Raw genomic sequence first — 13,512 nt, 5'->3', positions numbered from 1 at the left:
CTCACTAAGGTCACCTTCAATTTCCTATGCTCCATGGAATAATGACCTAGCTTGCCTAACCTCTCCCTATAATTCATAAGACCATAAGACATCGGAAGAGAATTAGGCCGATGGGTCCATTCAGACTGCTCTGCCATTCGATCATGACTGATTTATTATCCCTCTCAACCTCATTCTCCTGCTTTCTCTCCGTAACCTTTGACATCCCCACTAATCAAGATGTTAAATATACCCCAGTGATTTGGCCTCCACAACCGTCTGTGGTAATGAATTCCACAGATTCACCACCCTCTAGCTGAAGAAATTTCTCCTCATTTCTGATGTAAAGGGTCGTTCTTGTATTCTGAGGCTATGTCCTCTAGTCTTAGTCGCTCCTACTATTAGAAACATCCTCTACATGTCTACTTTATCTAGGTCTTTCAAAATTTGGTAGACTTCAATAACATCCCCCTCATTCTTCTAAACACCAAGAGCCATCAAATGCTCCTCATATGTTAGCCCTTTCTTTCCTGGGACCATTCTCGTGAATCTCCTCTGGACTCTCTCCAATGCTATCACATCCTTTTGTAGCTGAAGGGCCCAAAACAGCCCACAATACTTCAAATATGGTCCAACCAATACCTCCTAAAGCCTCTGTATCACATCCTTGCTCTTATATTCTAGTCCTCTCAAAATGAATGCTAACATTGAATTGCCTTCCTCACCACCAACTCAATCTTCAAGTTAACCTTTAGGGAATCCTGCACAAGAATGCCCAATGCACTTTGCACCTCTGATATGTAAATCACTTCCTGTTTAGAAAATAGTCTATGCCTTTATTCCTTCTACCAAAGTCCGTGACAATACACTTTCCTACAGTGTGTTGCATTTCCCAAGTTTTTGCTTATTCTCCTGATCTGTCCAAGTCCTCCTGCAGACTCCCTGATTCCTCAAACTATCTGCGCTTATCCCCTTCCTTGTGTCATCTGCAAACTTGGCCACAAAGCTATCTATTCCATCATCCTGTAAATGTGCTGAATGGCAGGAGGGCTTTACTGTACGGTATCCACCATTTTCTGTAGACTTTTCCGTTCCTGGGCACTGCTGGTTCCACACTAGGCTGTGGTACATCCAGTTAGGATGCTCTCCACTGTACACCTAAAGAAGGATAAAGGATCCCACTTTATGGCCCAAGGATCCCACTAATCCATGTTGAACTATTGGAAGGGGCTTGGCTGCTTACTAGAGCAATAATTGGTATTCTTGCTCCTGGAGCTTTTCTAGATTGCAATTTCAAAGGATATTTTCTGTTACATGTTGTAAAGGCAAGATAAGTAGAATTGGGGTTTGATCTGGGACAGTTCAATATAAAGAGATTTTCACATTGATTCTGTACCTGCTGACAGCTTGATGAGACTATGTAGAAGTATGCTTAGTTTCCAACCCATTCTCTGCTCGTGGAGTGTTCGATGGACCCTTAACCGATGTAACCCGTGCTATAACTGCCCAGAGATCTCTTGATAGGAAAACATAGAAGGAGACTTCCTCATGATCAAGCCAGTGCTCTGTCTTCTCTGGAAACGTTGGATGGAAGAAGTGAGGGAACCTTTCACTGTACGGTTTGACAGGTGCATGGTAGGGAAAGGTTGCGGGGTTCCCAACTTTTCTTATGCTATGGACTAATACCACTAAGCAAAGGATCCATGGAACCCCTGGTTGAGAGGGATATAGGCCAAGCACAGGAAATTGGGATGTGCTGAGGTAGGCAACAGTCAGCATGGACAATTTGGGCCAAAGGGCCTGATTCTGTGTTGTACAATTGTATGAATATAACTTTTGGCTTCTGCCCCCTTCCTTTCCAATGCTGAAGAAGGGTCTCAGTCCCAAATGTCCTCTGTCTGTGTTGAACCTATGACTCTAACTTGCATTGTGCTTGGAGCAGCTCAGTGGGTCAAGCAGCGTCCATGAGGGGGTGGGGGGGTGGCAGGAGAAGGAATTTTGAACATTTCTGGTTAAAACCCTGAAAAGTAGAGTGGGAAGATGCCTGTATAAGGAATCAGTTAAGGGTCCATGTAGAGGAGGGGAGGACAGCTGGAGTTCAGGAGCCAGAAGCAGGTGGATGATAGATGATACCTGCGATTACATAGAAACATAGAAAACCTACAGTGCAATACAGGCCCTTCAGCCCACAAAGCTGTGCCAAACATGTCCTTACCTGAGAAACTACCTAGGGTTACCCATAGCCCTCTATTTTTCAAAGATCCATGTACCTATCCAGGAACCTCTTAAAACACCCTGTCTTATCTGCCTCCACCACCGTCGCTGGCAGCTCATTCTACTCACTCACCACTCCCTGCGTAAAAAACTTACCCCTGACATCTCCTCTGTACCTACTTCCAAGCACTTTAAACCTGTGTCCTCTCGTGATAGCCATTTCAGCCCTGGGAAAAAGCCTCTGACTATCCATACGATCAATGCTTCTCATCATTTTATACACCTCTATCAGGTCACCTCTCATCCTCTGTCACTCCAAGGAGAAAAGGCCAAGTTCACTCAACCTATTCTCATAAGGCATGCTCCTCAATCCAGGCAACATCCTTGTAAATCTCCTCTGCACCCTTTCTATGGTTTCCATGTCCTTCCTGTAGTGAGGTGACCAGAATTGAGCACAGTACTCCAAGTGGGGTCTGACCAGGGTCCTATATAGCTGTAATGTTACCTCTCAGCTCTTAAACTTAATCCCACGATTGATGAAGGCCAATGCACCGTATGCCTTCTTAACCACAGAGTCAACCTGCGCAGCTGCTTTGAGCGTCCTATGGACTCAGACTCCAAGATCCCTCTGATCCTCCATATTGCCTTGAGTCTTACCATTAATACTATATTCTGCCATCATATTTGACCTACCAAAATGAACCACCTCACACTTATCTGGGTTGAACTCCATCTGCCACTTCTCAGCCCAGTTTTGCATCCTATCAATGTCCCGCTGTAACCTTTGACAGCTCTCCACACTATCCACAACACCCCCAACCTTTGTGTCATCAGCAAATTTACTAACCCATCCCTCCACTTCCTCATCCAGGTTATTTATAAAAATCATGAAGAGTAGGGGTCCCAGAACAGATCCCTGAGGCACACCACTGGTCACCAACCTCCATGCAGAATATGACCCGTCTACAACCACTCTTTGCCTTCTGTGGGCAAGCTAGTTCTGGATTCACAAAGCAATGTCCCCTTGGATCCCATGCCTCCTTACCTTCTCAATAAGCCTTGCATGGGGGTACCTTATCAAATGTCTTGCTGAAATCCATATACATTACAGCTACGGCTCTATCTTCATCAATGTGTTTAGTCACGCATTAGTCACATCTCCACCCCTTCCCCTCCCCTCCTTAGTACAATCTGCCTTTCATCTTTTTTCCTCCACCAATCACCTAGGAATCCTTTCTCAACATTTATCTTCACCACTTTATACCTGCAACTCTCCTCTTCACTCTCAGTCCTGATGCAGGGTTTCATCAACAGTGTCTTTATCCTCACAGATCCTGTTTTGATGTGCTGAGTTCCTCCATCAGCTTACCTGTTGCTACAGATTCCAGCATCTTCAGTTTCCTTTACCTCTTTGCTTTGTATTTTTTATGAGTGTGATCTGTTTGCTAGACAGTGTAGGGGGATTGTTACTCCAGCCAATGCTACATCTGTCCTTGGAGAGTTCAGAATCAGGTTTAATATCACTGGTACATGTTGCGAAATTTGTTAACTTTGCAGCAGCAGTACAATGACAATAGAGAGAAGAAAAAAAACTGAATTACAGTAAAAATATATATGCATCAAATAGTTAAATAAGTAATGCAAAAATAGAAATAAAAAAGTAGTGAGGTGGTGTTCATGGTTTCAATGTCCATTCAGAAGTCTGATGGCAGAGGGGAAGAAGCTGTTCCTGAATTGTTGCGTGTGTGACCTCAGACTCCTGCGTGGAATATTGAGCACTCCTTACTTCATGTCCAGCCCATGCCTTATCTGTCCTGGGGTGACTGAATGTGGAGAGGCCATTGAGTGCATCTGATAGGAAGTCTTCAGTTCCCAGCATTAACATCCCTCACCTTGATGACTGCAAAACTTGACAAAAACAGTTTCCAAAATATGGTTCATTTGAGGCAAAGCTTCACATTAAATGTAATTAATTTGTCTCACTATGGTTACAGTTATGAGTGTAACCTCCCAAACCAACATTTTATCACGTAACCTAACATGCCTGCGATACATCACTTATAATGGACCCATTTGGATGCAAGCTGTCTGCATCTGTGCAGATATGTAGCTGCTGTTTTAGTTTGCATTGACTCTCAATAAACCTTCAGCGGAGACCACAATTTAACTTTCAGCAATGTAGATACTTCGGGAATTTATTATTTTTTGAGATGCAGATGCTTCTGGCAAGGACAGGATTTATTGCCTATCTATAATCTCCCCTGAACCATGAGCCTTGCTGAGCCATTTCAGAAGGTAATTAAGATCCAGCTATATTACACATGGACCAAATAGGGTAAAGATTTCCTTCGTGATTCAAGCAGATTTTTTTTGTGGCAACCAGTCGCCAATATGGTCACCGCTACTGTCAATAGTTTTAATCTGAGATTTGCTTTGTGAATTGCAGTTCTCTACTTAGCTTGGTGGGAGGGATTTGAATTCATGACTCCCAGTTGCTAATCCATGCCACTGGACAACTGATCTGGCAACAGAGCCAGTACACCACACAAAAAATACTGAAGGAACTCAGCAGGTCAGGCAACACCCATGGAAAGAAATAAACAGTCAACATTTTGAGCCAAGACCCTTAATCAGATCAGACAGCATCTATGAAGAGGAATAAACGTTTGACATTTCAGACCAAGACCTTTCATCAGGACCAGAAAGAGGGAAAAAGTCAGAGTAAGGTGGTGGGTAGAGGAGAAGGAGTGCAAGCTGGTAGGTGATAGGTGAAACCAAATGAGGAGGAAGGTAGGTGGATGGGGCAAGGAGGGGAGGGATGAAGTGAGAAGCTGGGAGGTGATTGGTGGAAAAGGTAAAGGGCTGAAGAAGGAGGAACCTGAAAGGAGAGGAGAGTGAACCTTGAGAAAAAGAGAAGGAAGAGGGGCACCAGGGGGAGGTAATAGTTCAGAGAAGAGAAGGTACAAGAGGAGAGCCAGAGTAGGGAACTGGAAAATGAGAGAAGGGGAAGGGTCTCTTTTCCCTAGACTGCCGACGGCCTACTGAGTTCCTCCAGCATTTTGTGTATATCATAGTCTTAATAGTTTCCACCCCAGGCAGTTAATTTGATCAACTGTTCTAGTTAGTCCTCCCTGACCTCTCATTCTATTATCTCAGTCACTGCACTGTATACACATTAAACTACATTTTATAATACTGTTTACATTGTAAATGCATGCTGGTATTTTATGTACAATATATATGCATATTTTATTCCATATCAGTACTTTAACTTCTAATTTTATTTGTATATAATTCTTTATTCTTGTAAATGTTGCTCTTGTTGATTTTGTTGCATGCCGTGCTCTGACCAGCACACCACAGCAAATTCCGAAGACTTGTAGTTTTATGTGTATAGCAAATAAAGTTGATCCTTGATCCATAATCCTTTATTTTGTTGAGTAATCTTGGCATGATGCATTAATTTAACATTCATGACTATTTATTTTGCAGGTGATTATTGCAATCTACCCCTCTACGTAAAGTCAGATGCATTCTTCCGCAAGTCCGATGCCCGCGACCCTTGCCCTGTGGTGCCACCGAGGGAAGCCTCCATCCGGAACGTGGCCAGAGCATACCAGTCACAAGGCCGGCACCTGACCCTCGACCCCAACAGCAAGCCGCCCATCCACCCACACGCCACGACCACCTTACCTCAGAGGACTCTCACCGTGCCAGCCTCCACAGCCCCCGCCACTACGACTTCCAACAACACGACCACCACCAGCGCCGCCCCTGCTGAGCCTCGACTGCCCGCACACACCAAAATAAGCAGCTCCAGAGACTCGCTACTAGAGATGAGTACTGCTGGACTGGGCCGGTCACAGAAGCAGGGGGCAGGAGCCTATTCTAAGTCCTACACCCTGGTGTAGGCTCCAATACATCCCCTTATTACCCTCGCCCTTGCTAATTTGTAATAAAAAATATTTCTTGTACATAAAGAACTCTTTTTGTATAAATAATACTATTTTCTTCTTCTGCAGACTGATCAGGGCACAAAAAAATCAAAATGTGATGTTATTTAAAAAATAAAAACAAAAAAAAGTGCACATTGTTTTGAACAGAGGACACAAATGAGGTTTTTTTTCTGATGTTGTGGATTGTTTCAAAGCAAGCTCCCTGAAGCCACTGCATGCGGACTATTTTACTGTTTAAAGAGATAACTCATAAAAGAATCTGCTTCTATTTGCAAATGCTTGTGTTAATACCTTTTTTCTATGAAAAAATCTCCAACGCCGTGTGCAATAAAACGTTTGTTTATATGCTGTTGTTTGCTTAATGGTTTGACTTTTGTTCCTGAGAGTTAAATGGGGGATGGGGAGGGGGTGTGGAAATACCAGAATGGAAGGACAGCAGGAAGATATCCAGATCCTTGGTCTCATTCCATCAATCTGCATCCGAATGTCATCACCCAGCTTGTATCACAAATGTCAATGTTCCATTTGAGGTGCTTAGTTTTTGTGGTCATCATCACTGTGTGTTAACGTTGACTGACACAACATGTTTCAAACATGGTTAATTCATTCTCTTCAATGGCAAGGCCAGCATATACTGCCTCAAAGCTCTTGAAAAAGTGATGGTGAACTGTCTTTGTGAGCCATCTCTGTCCTTCGATAGCATAGTGGTTAGCGTGACGCCATTACCTTCAGCGCATTCTGGATTTCAAAGTTCAATTCTGGTGCCACCCTTGAGGAGCTTCTATGTTCTCCCCATGAGCCACGTGGGTTTCCTCCTGGTGCTCTGGTTTCCTCCTACAGTCCAAAGATGTACCAATTAGAAAGTTAATTGGTCATTGTAAAATGTCACTAGGTTAAGGTTAAACAAGTGGATTACTGGTCAGTGAGGCTCATCAGGCCCAAAGGGCCTGTTCCACACTGTATCTGTAAATAAATAAAATTTAAAAATTATATTCCCACAATGCTCTGTGTTGAGGAGTTCCAGGACTTACCCCCAACGATGATGAGGAACAGTGACATTTAAGTCTTCCACAAGGTACGAACTACCAACTTATGTTCACCCATGACAACGTGCACAAAATCCTTGAGGAACTCAGCAAGTCAGGCAGCATCTATGGAGGGGAATCAACAGTTGATGTTTTGGGCTGAGACTCTTCATCTTGCTAAGTTCCTCCAGCATGTTGTGTGTTGCTCAAGATTTCCAACATCTGCAGAATCTCTTGTGTTTAGCACAAGTTTTAGTGGAGATAGAATATCGATCAAATATGAGGAAAACATTCAAAGAGTTCTTCTTTCTGGGGGGGGGAGTGGGGGCTGATGCCAAGGTATGAAGTTTTAGGATTTTCCTAAACCAGGAAATCAAGCATGAGGATGCTGTTTGGTGTGGAGTCCAACCTGCAGATGGTAGTGTTCTTCACTCTCAAATGCTACCGAATTACTGGAATACAATTGAGCGAAGAATTTAGAATCATGGACTCGGAACAGCGCAGAAACAGGCCCTAACTAAAGGAAGTGCTTCAGTAAGATTGAAAGAGTACTGAGAAAATTTCCAAGGATGTTGCCGGGACTTGAGGACTTGAATTACAGGAAAGATTGGATAGGTTTGGAGTTTATTCCCTGGAGCGTAGGAGAAGGAAGGGAGATTTGATAGAGGCATACAAAATGTTGAGCGGTATAGATAAGGTAAATGCAAGCAGACTTTTTCCACTGAGGTTGGATAAGAATAGAGCTAGAGGTCATGGGTGAAAGAGAGTGCTGAGGGAGAACTTATTCACTCAGAGGTGGTGTGAGTGTGGAACAAGCTGCCATTGGAAGTAACGGATGTGGGGAAATTGCAACATTTAAGAGAAATTCAGATATGTACATGGATGGGAAGGATATGGAGGGCCACAGTTCAAGTGCAAGTCAAGGAACTAGGCAGAGCTACAGTTCAGTGTGGATTAGATAGGCTGAAGGGCCTGTTTCTGTGCCGGAGTGCTCTATGACTCCATAAGCAAAAACTAGAGAGACTATAACCCTGCACCTCAGACCTGTGTATGGTTCTGGTCACCCAGGTTTTGGAAGGATATCACAAAACTGAAATGAGTGCAGAAAAGATTCATAAGGATGTTACTGGCACTGGAGGATTTCAGTACAAGGAGAGACTAGACAGGCTGGGGCTTTTACCCCATAGCATAGGTGGCTGGGGGTGAATTTATGGAGGTTAGAAAATATGGAGGCATAGATAAAGTGAATAGCCAGGGTAGGGGAGTCCAAAACTACAGGGTTTAGATGAGAGAGAAAAGATTTAAAAGGGCCCGAAGTGATTTTTTTTTAATACACACACTGAGGGTGGTGGGTACATTGAATGAGCTACCAAAGGAACTGGTAAAGGTGGGCACAATTATGTTTAATAAACATTTAGACAAGTACATGAATAGGAAAGTTTAGAGCAGGGGTTCCTAACCATTTTTATGCCATGAACCAACACCATTAAGCAAGGGGTCCGGCCTGATTTTGAGGGATGTGGGGCAAATGCAGGCAAATGGGATTAGCTTAGGTGGGCATCTTGACTGGCATGGAGGAGTTTGGTAGAAGGGCCTGTTTCTGCACTGTATCTACCTTTGACTTTAAGCACAGAAGTCCTTGGCATACACTGCAACCACAGTTTACCAGACTGCATAGAGCAGCAGTCTCTCTGTTCCATTAACCTAGGTTCACCTGGCCTCTAGTGCTGTTTCTGTGGACTTTGCCAATTCTGCCAGGCACCACATGGGATTCCGCCCCCCCAAACTGGGTGTCATAGAGTCATAGAGCACTACAGCACAGAAACAGACCTTTCAGCCCATCTAGTCCATGCCAACCCACTTTGCTGCCTAGTCTCATCTACCTACACCCAGACCATAGTCCTCCGTACTTCTCCTATCCAAACTTCTCTGAAATGTTACAATTACAAACCTATCATTCTGCTGGCAGCTTGTTCCATGCTCGCACCACCTCTGAGTGAAGCAGTTTCCCTTCTGTAATGTTAAATCAGGTTCTCAGCTCTGGCAAGTGAGAAGGGAAATGCATTGGCTTTGAATCGGTATATTAATCATTTATTTACAAACAGTAAAAATTTGACCAAACATTCATACTCCCAAGCTACAGACACTACAAATCAGAACATTCAACAAACATATGTACCTTTAACAAACATACTTAGCTAAAAGTGCACGCAGTGTATATCTTCCCAATGGTCGTGTGCATTCTTGCCTAAAGCAAGCTCCTTCCACATGCTATTTTATAAACTCAGGTTATTTGAAACTGGACACCATGCAGCTATCCAATGGGAAAAGCAGCTGAAGTTTCTAAACTAACCAATCACAACAGAAGCGACTTAGTACAATCAGAATAAGGCACCTTAAGATTTCACTTAAATACTTCACCTGTCATCCTAAACCTATGACATCTAGTTCTAGCCACACCCAAACTGCGGGGAAAAAGCTATCTATATCCCTCATAATTTTGTAAGATATCTCATCAGCCTGCTGTGCTCCAAGGAATAAAGTTCTAACCTACTCAACCTTTCCCTATAGCACAGGTCCTCAAGTTCCGGCAACATTGGTGTAAATTTGCCTGCACTTTTTCAAACTTATTGATACCTTTCCTGCAGGTAGGTCCAGTAGAATTGCACACAATACTCTAAATTCGGGCTCGCCAACATCTTATACAACTTCAACACAATTTTGCTGAAGCTGCTCTAATTTGTGAAGCCAATGTGCAAAATCTTTCCACATCCCAAAAAAAGGTTGGTTGTCACTATAACAGGCCCCAAGGGCAGATGACAGCTGAGAAAATCAGTGGGAGTTGATGTACAGTGAGAGAGGGAGTGGGTTACACAGCACTAACAAGGGGAATAGGATTGATAAAAGTGCCCTGAGAGCAGACATGGATTTGACAGGCGAAATAATCTCATACGTCATAAGAAAATATGATTGAGAATGTTCAGGGAAGTGGATGGGGACTCAGTCAGGCAGAATTTTTTCATCTTGCTATTGCTGAACCTCAAGTATTGTTGGAACCGTCTGACATTCAAAAAAAAACATACTGTAAGTGTTGTCAGCAAGACACACAAAATGTTGGAGGCACTCAGCAGCATCTGTGGAGGGGAGTAAACAGTCGATGTTGCAGGCCGAGACTGGAAAAGAAGGAGTAGGAACCTGCTGAGCTCCTCCAGCATTTTGTGTGTGCTACTCTGGATTTCCAGCATCTGCTGAACTTCGTGTTTAGCTGTTGTAAGTGATTGGTTTGTGGGGCTGTGTTAAGCCTCACGTTCACTTAGCCTTTTGTGACTACCCACGCATTATGCACGAGCTGACATCACAGAGAAGCTTCATTGATTCTGGGTATTGATTCTAGCCACATTCAAATAGTAAACATTCCATTTCTGGAACCATTATAAAGTAGTTTCAAATGGAGATTTATTTCTGTATACTTTCTTGAAAATGTTTTTCTACTTTCTTTCTAATTTTCCTAACTTTAAAGTGATTACAAGAAAACATGAGGGGGATGTCAGAGGTAAGTTTTTTTTATATAAACACAGAGTGTTGGGTGCGTGGAACACCCTGCGGGGCAGTGGTAGAGGCAGATAGGTTAGGGACATTTAAGAAACTCTTAGATAGCTGTGTAGGAGGGAAAGGTTGGGTTGATCTTAGAGTAGGTTATAAGGTCAGTACATTGCAGGCTGAGAAACTACTTTTTTACTTCAAGGTTAAAAGTAGCCCTGGAGCAGAATTTGGAAAGGGCTTAGTCACAGAGGAAGAGTGGGGAGTAAAGTAGATGAAAGACAGAGGGAGAGACCGCTGTTGTGTTGCTGCTCTGAGGGTTTGGAAAAGTGACCAATAATAAAGCACAGTACAGGCCCTTTTCTTTTATCCACATGCCTATTGAAGAGTTTCTTAAATGCCCTTAATGCATCTGCCTCCTCCACCACCCCTGGGAGGGTATTCCTTGCACTCACCGCTTTCTGGGTAAAAATACACACTCTGACATCTCCCTATACTTTCCTCCAAACACCTTAAAATGATGCCCTCTTGTATTATCCATTACTGCTCTGGGAATCTACTTGATCTATGCCTCTTATCATCTTGTACATCTGCATATCAAGTCACCTCTCATCCTTCTTTGCTGCAAAAGGAAAAGCCCTAGACTATTCTTTCTCGATAGTTTCCAGGAATCTCCCACATCTCAAGACATCTGTAATTAAGGACGTTCATGAAAGCAAGGTCACTATTCAGCAGCATTGAATCAGTTTGCTGTCATTGAGAAACTACCACCTTTTAACACTTGGTACTGATCTCCTAAAGGAATCCTGTCTTTCTGAAGAAGTAGGATCTGAACCATATGTACTGCATTAATGAGGTTTTGGGTAACTGACACCTTGATGTAAAGATAAGCTTTATTTGTCATATGTACATTGAAGCATACTGTGAAATGCATTTTCTGCGCCAACGGCCAACACAGTCTGAGGATTGTGCTGGGGACAGCCTGCAAGTGTTGCTACGCTTCCAGCACCAATTACAGCAGCACACCCACAACTCACTACTCCTCACCTGTATTTCTTTGGAATGTGAGAGGAAACCAAAACACTCGGAGGAAACCCAGATGTTCTCAGGGAGAACATACAAACTCCTTACAGGCGGTGGCGGAAATTGAACCCTGAACTGCTGATTGTTGGTGCTGTAAAGTCTTGCAGTAGCCACTATGCCATTTCATAAGCTGTTGGTCTGAGAAAAACATCAATGAAACTTGAAATGCATTCTTCAAATTGGCACAACATCCAGCAAGTGAAGGGTTAATTGAAAGCTGCGGTTTTGTAGATATTTGAATTAAGCCTCAAGTGTGCCCAGAGGCCTCTGCAGTCTAGGATTTGGCAGTTAATCAAGTGAGGAGGTCAATATGTGGGGCATAGGAACATGTTAGTTAACATGGTTTTGGAGAAACTTGTGGTCATTACTAGCACTGTGGTTGATATTTCTCTCCCAAGTGGAGTAGGAGAGTAATGAGAGTCTCTACTTGCTAATGATCAGAAGCCCTGAACAGAGTGATATTGCTGTTACAACGTGTGTGGGCCTTTTTCACTGGCTTCTCATATCAGAAATGCCTGTGTTTCCTCGACAGCTGTGTAATTGGATTTTGAGCCATTTGTGATCAAGTCTGCACTTCCCTTCATTCAACTGTTTCTCACCAGCTTTGGGTGACTGGGTGCTCTTCCTGCTCAGCTGATATTTCAGGTTAAATCAGCTATTAACCCTCATCTTCTCACCACCAACACACATGAAAGAAAAACTATATGGTTATTCTTTACAAATTGGCTCAGTCTCATAGTGGTTAGTGACCCTCATCCCCGCTGCCTGTAAAGGTTTGTACGTTCTCCCTGTGGCTGCATGGCTTTCCCCCGACTGCTCCATTGACGCACGCCAACGCTTGTGGGCTGCCCAGCACAGTCCTGACAGATTTGATTAACACAAAAATGCATTCCACTGTATGTTTCAACGTACTTGTGACAAATAAAGCTGATCTTTTCTCTTTTGCTTTGTTAGGGGGCTTGGGAATTAGCGTATCTTAAAAGGCAATTTCTCAGTCCAATGTTATTCTTGTTTGAATGTGTGGAAGATTTCAGCATTCTGCTTACCACAGGGACATACTGCAAAACAGATTCTGGCTGCTGAGCAAGAGGTGGCTTTAATTATGTTTGCTGTTCTGCTTCAGTTAATCACCAACTCCCTTCCATGGAAATTCTGCTATAAACAGAATAGGTGCTCTAGAATTTGTGACTGTCACGGGGGATAAAATCACTGAAGAGAAGCTCAAGCAGGTCAGATGTCATATCAGGCAGAGCTTTGCCCTCTTGGTAGGGGTGTCAATCCTCCCAGCCTGCCCTGCAATCTCCAGGACTTAAAGGCTTAGCTCCAGGGCATTACAGAGCCTGAGGAAAAAAGTCATTGAGCTTCAAAAATTATATTTAACAAATTTTATTTGGACAGTTTAGGACAAGACATTGGCAGTAGGGTGGGAGGGAATAGGCAAGAATTAACTAGTCTACTGCAAACCATCCCTGGGTTAAGAACCCCTGACATATGACACCCCTACATATTAATGGCCTGCATAATATTGTTAAATTTAAAAGTCTTACATACACACATACGTCCATCCTTATGAATGCTGAACTAGTTTCCTCCCTCCCTTTCTCCCTCCACTTTTAGTCATTGCTCTTTCTTATCAACCTAATGGACAGAGAAAGGAGTTGGAAACCAATGGTGGGAGTATGGAGACAGGGGCAGGCCACATGATAGGACTTCAA

The 13,512-nt window shown here is 43.3% G+C and overlaps 2 protein-coding genes across 2 annotated transcripts in view; one reads left to right on the top strand and one right to left on the bottom strand.

Moving 5' to 3' along the window:
* dscaml1 (Down syndrome cell adhesion molecule like 1) overlaps positions 1-6,480 on the top strand; it is a 781,005-nt gene extending 774,525 nt beyond the window's left edge. The window contains exon 33 of the mRNA XM_072283885.1: positions 5,686-6,480. Coding sequence (XP_072139986.1) covers positions 5,686-6,104 — 419 coding nt within the window. The 3' untranslated portion in view covers positions 6,105-6,480. The remainder of the gene's footprint in view (positions 1-5,685) is intronic.
* Positions 6,481-6,489: 9 nt separating this feature from the next.
* The window catches only part of LOC140212742 (uncharacterized), an 87,374-nt gene continuing 80,351 nt past the window's right edge, over positions 6,490-13,512 (bottom strand). Inside the window, exon 4 of the mRNA XM_072283889.1 lies at positions 6,490-6,983. Within this exon, the coding sequence (XP_072139990.1) occupies positions 6,931-6,983 (53 nt within the window). The 3' untranslated portion in view covers positions 6,490-6,930. The remainder of the gene's footprint in view (positions 6,984-13,512) is intronic.

The sequence above is a fragment of the Mobula birostris genome, chromosome 20, assembly GCF_030028105.1.
Source record: "Mobula birostris isolate sMobBir1 chromosome 20, sMobBir1.hap1, whole genome shotgun sequence".
Lineage (NCBI taxonomy): Eukaryota > Metazoa > Chordata > Chondrichthyes > Myliobatiformes > Myliobatidae > Mobula > Mobula birostris.
This window is presented reverse-complemented; position numbering and strand designations above follow the sequence as displayed.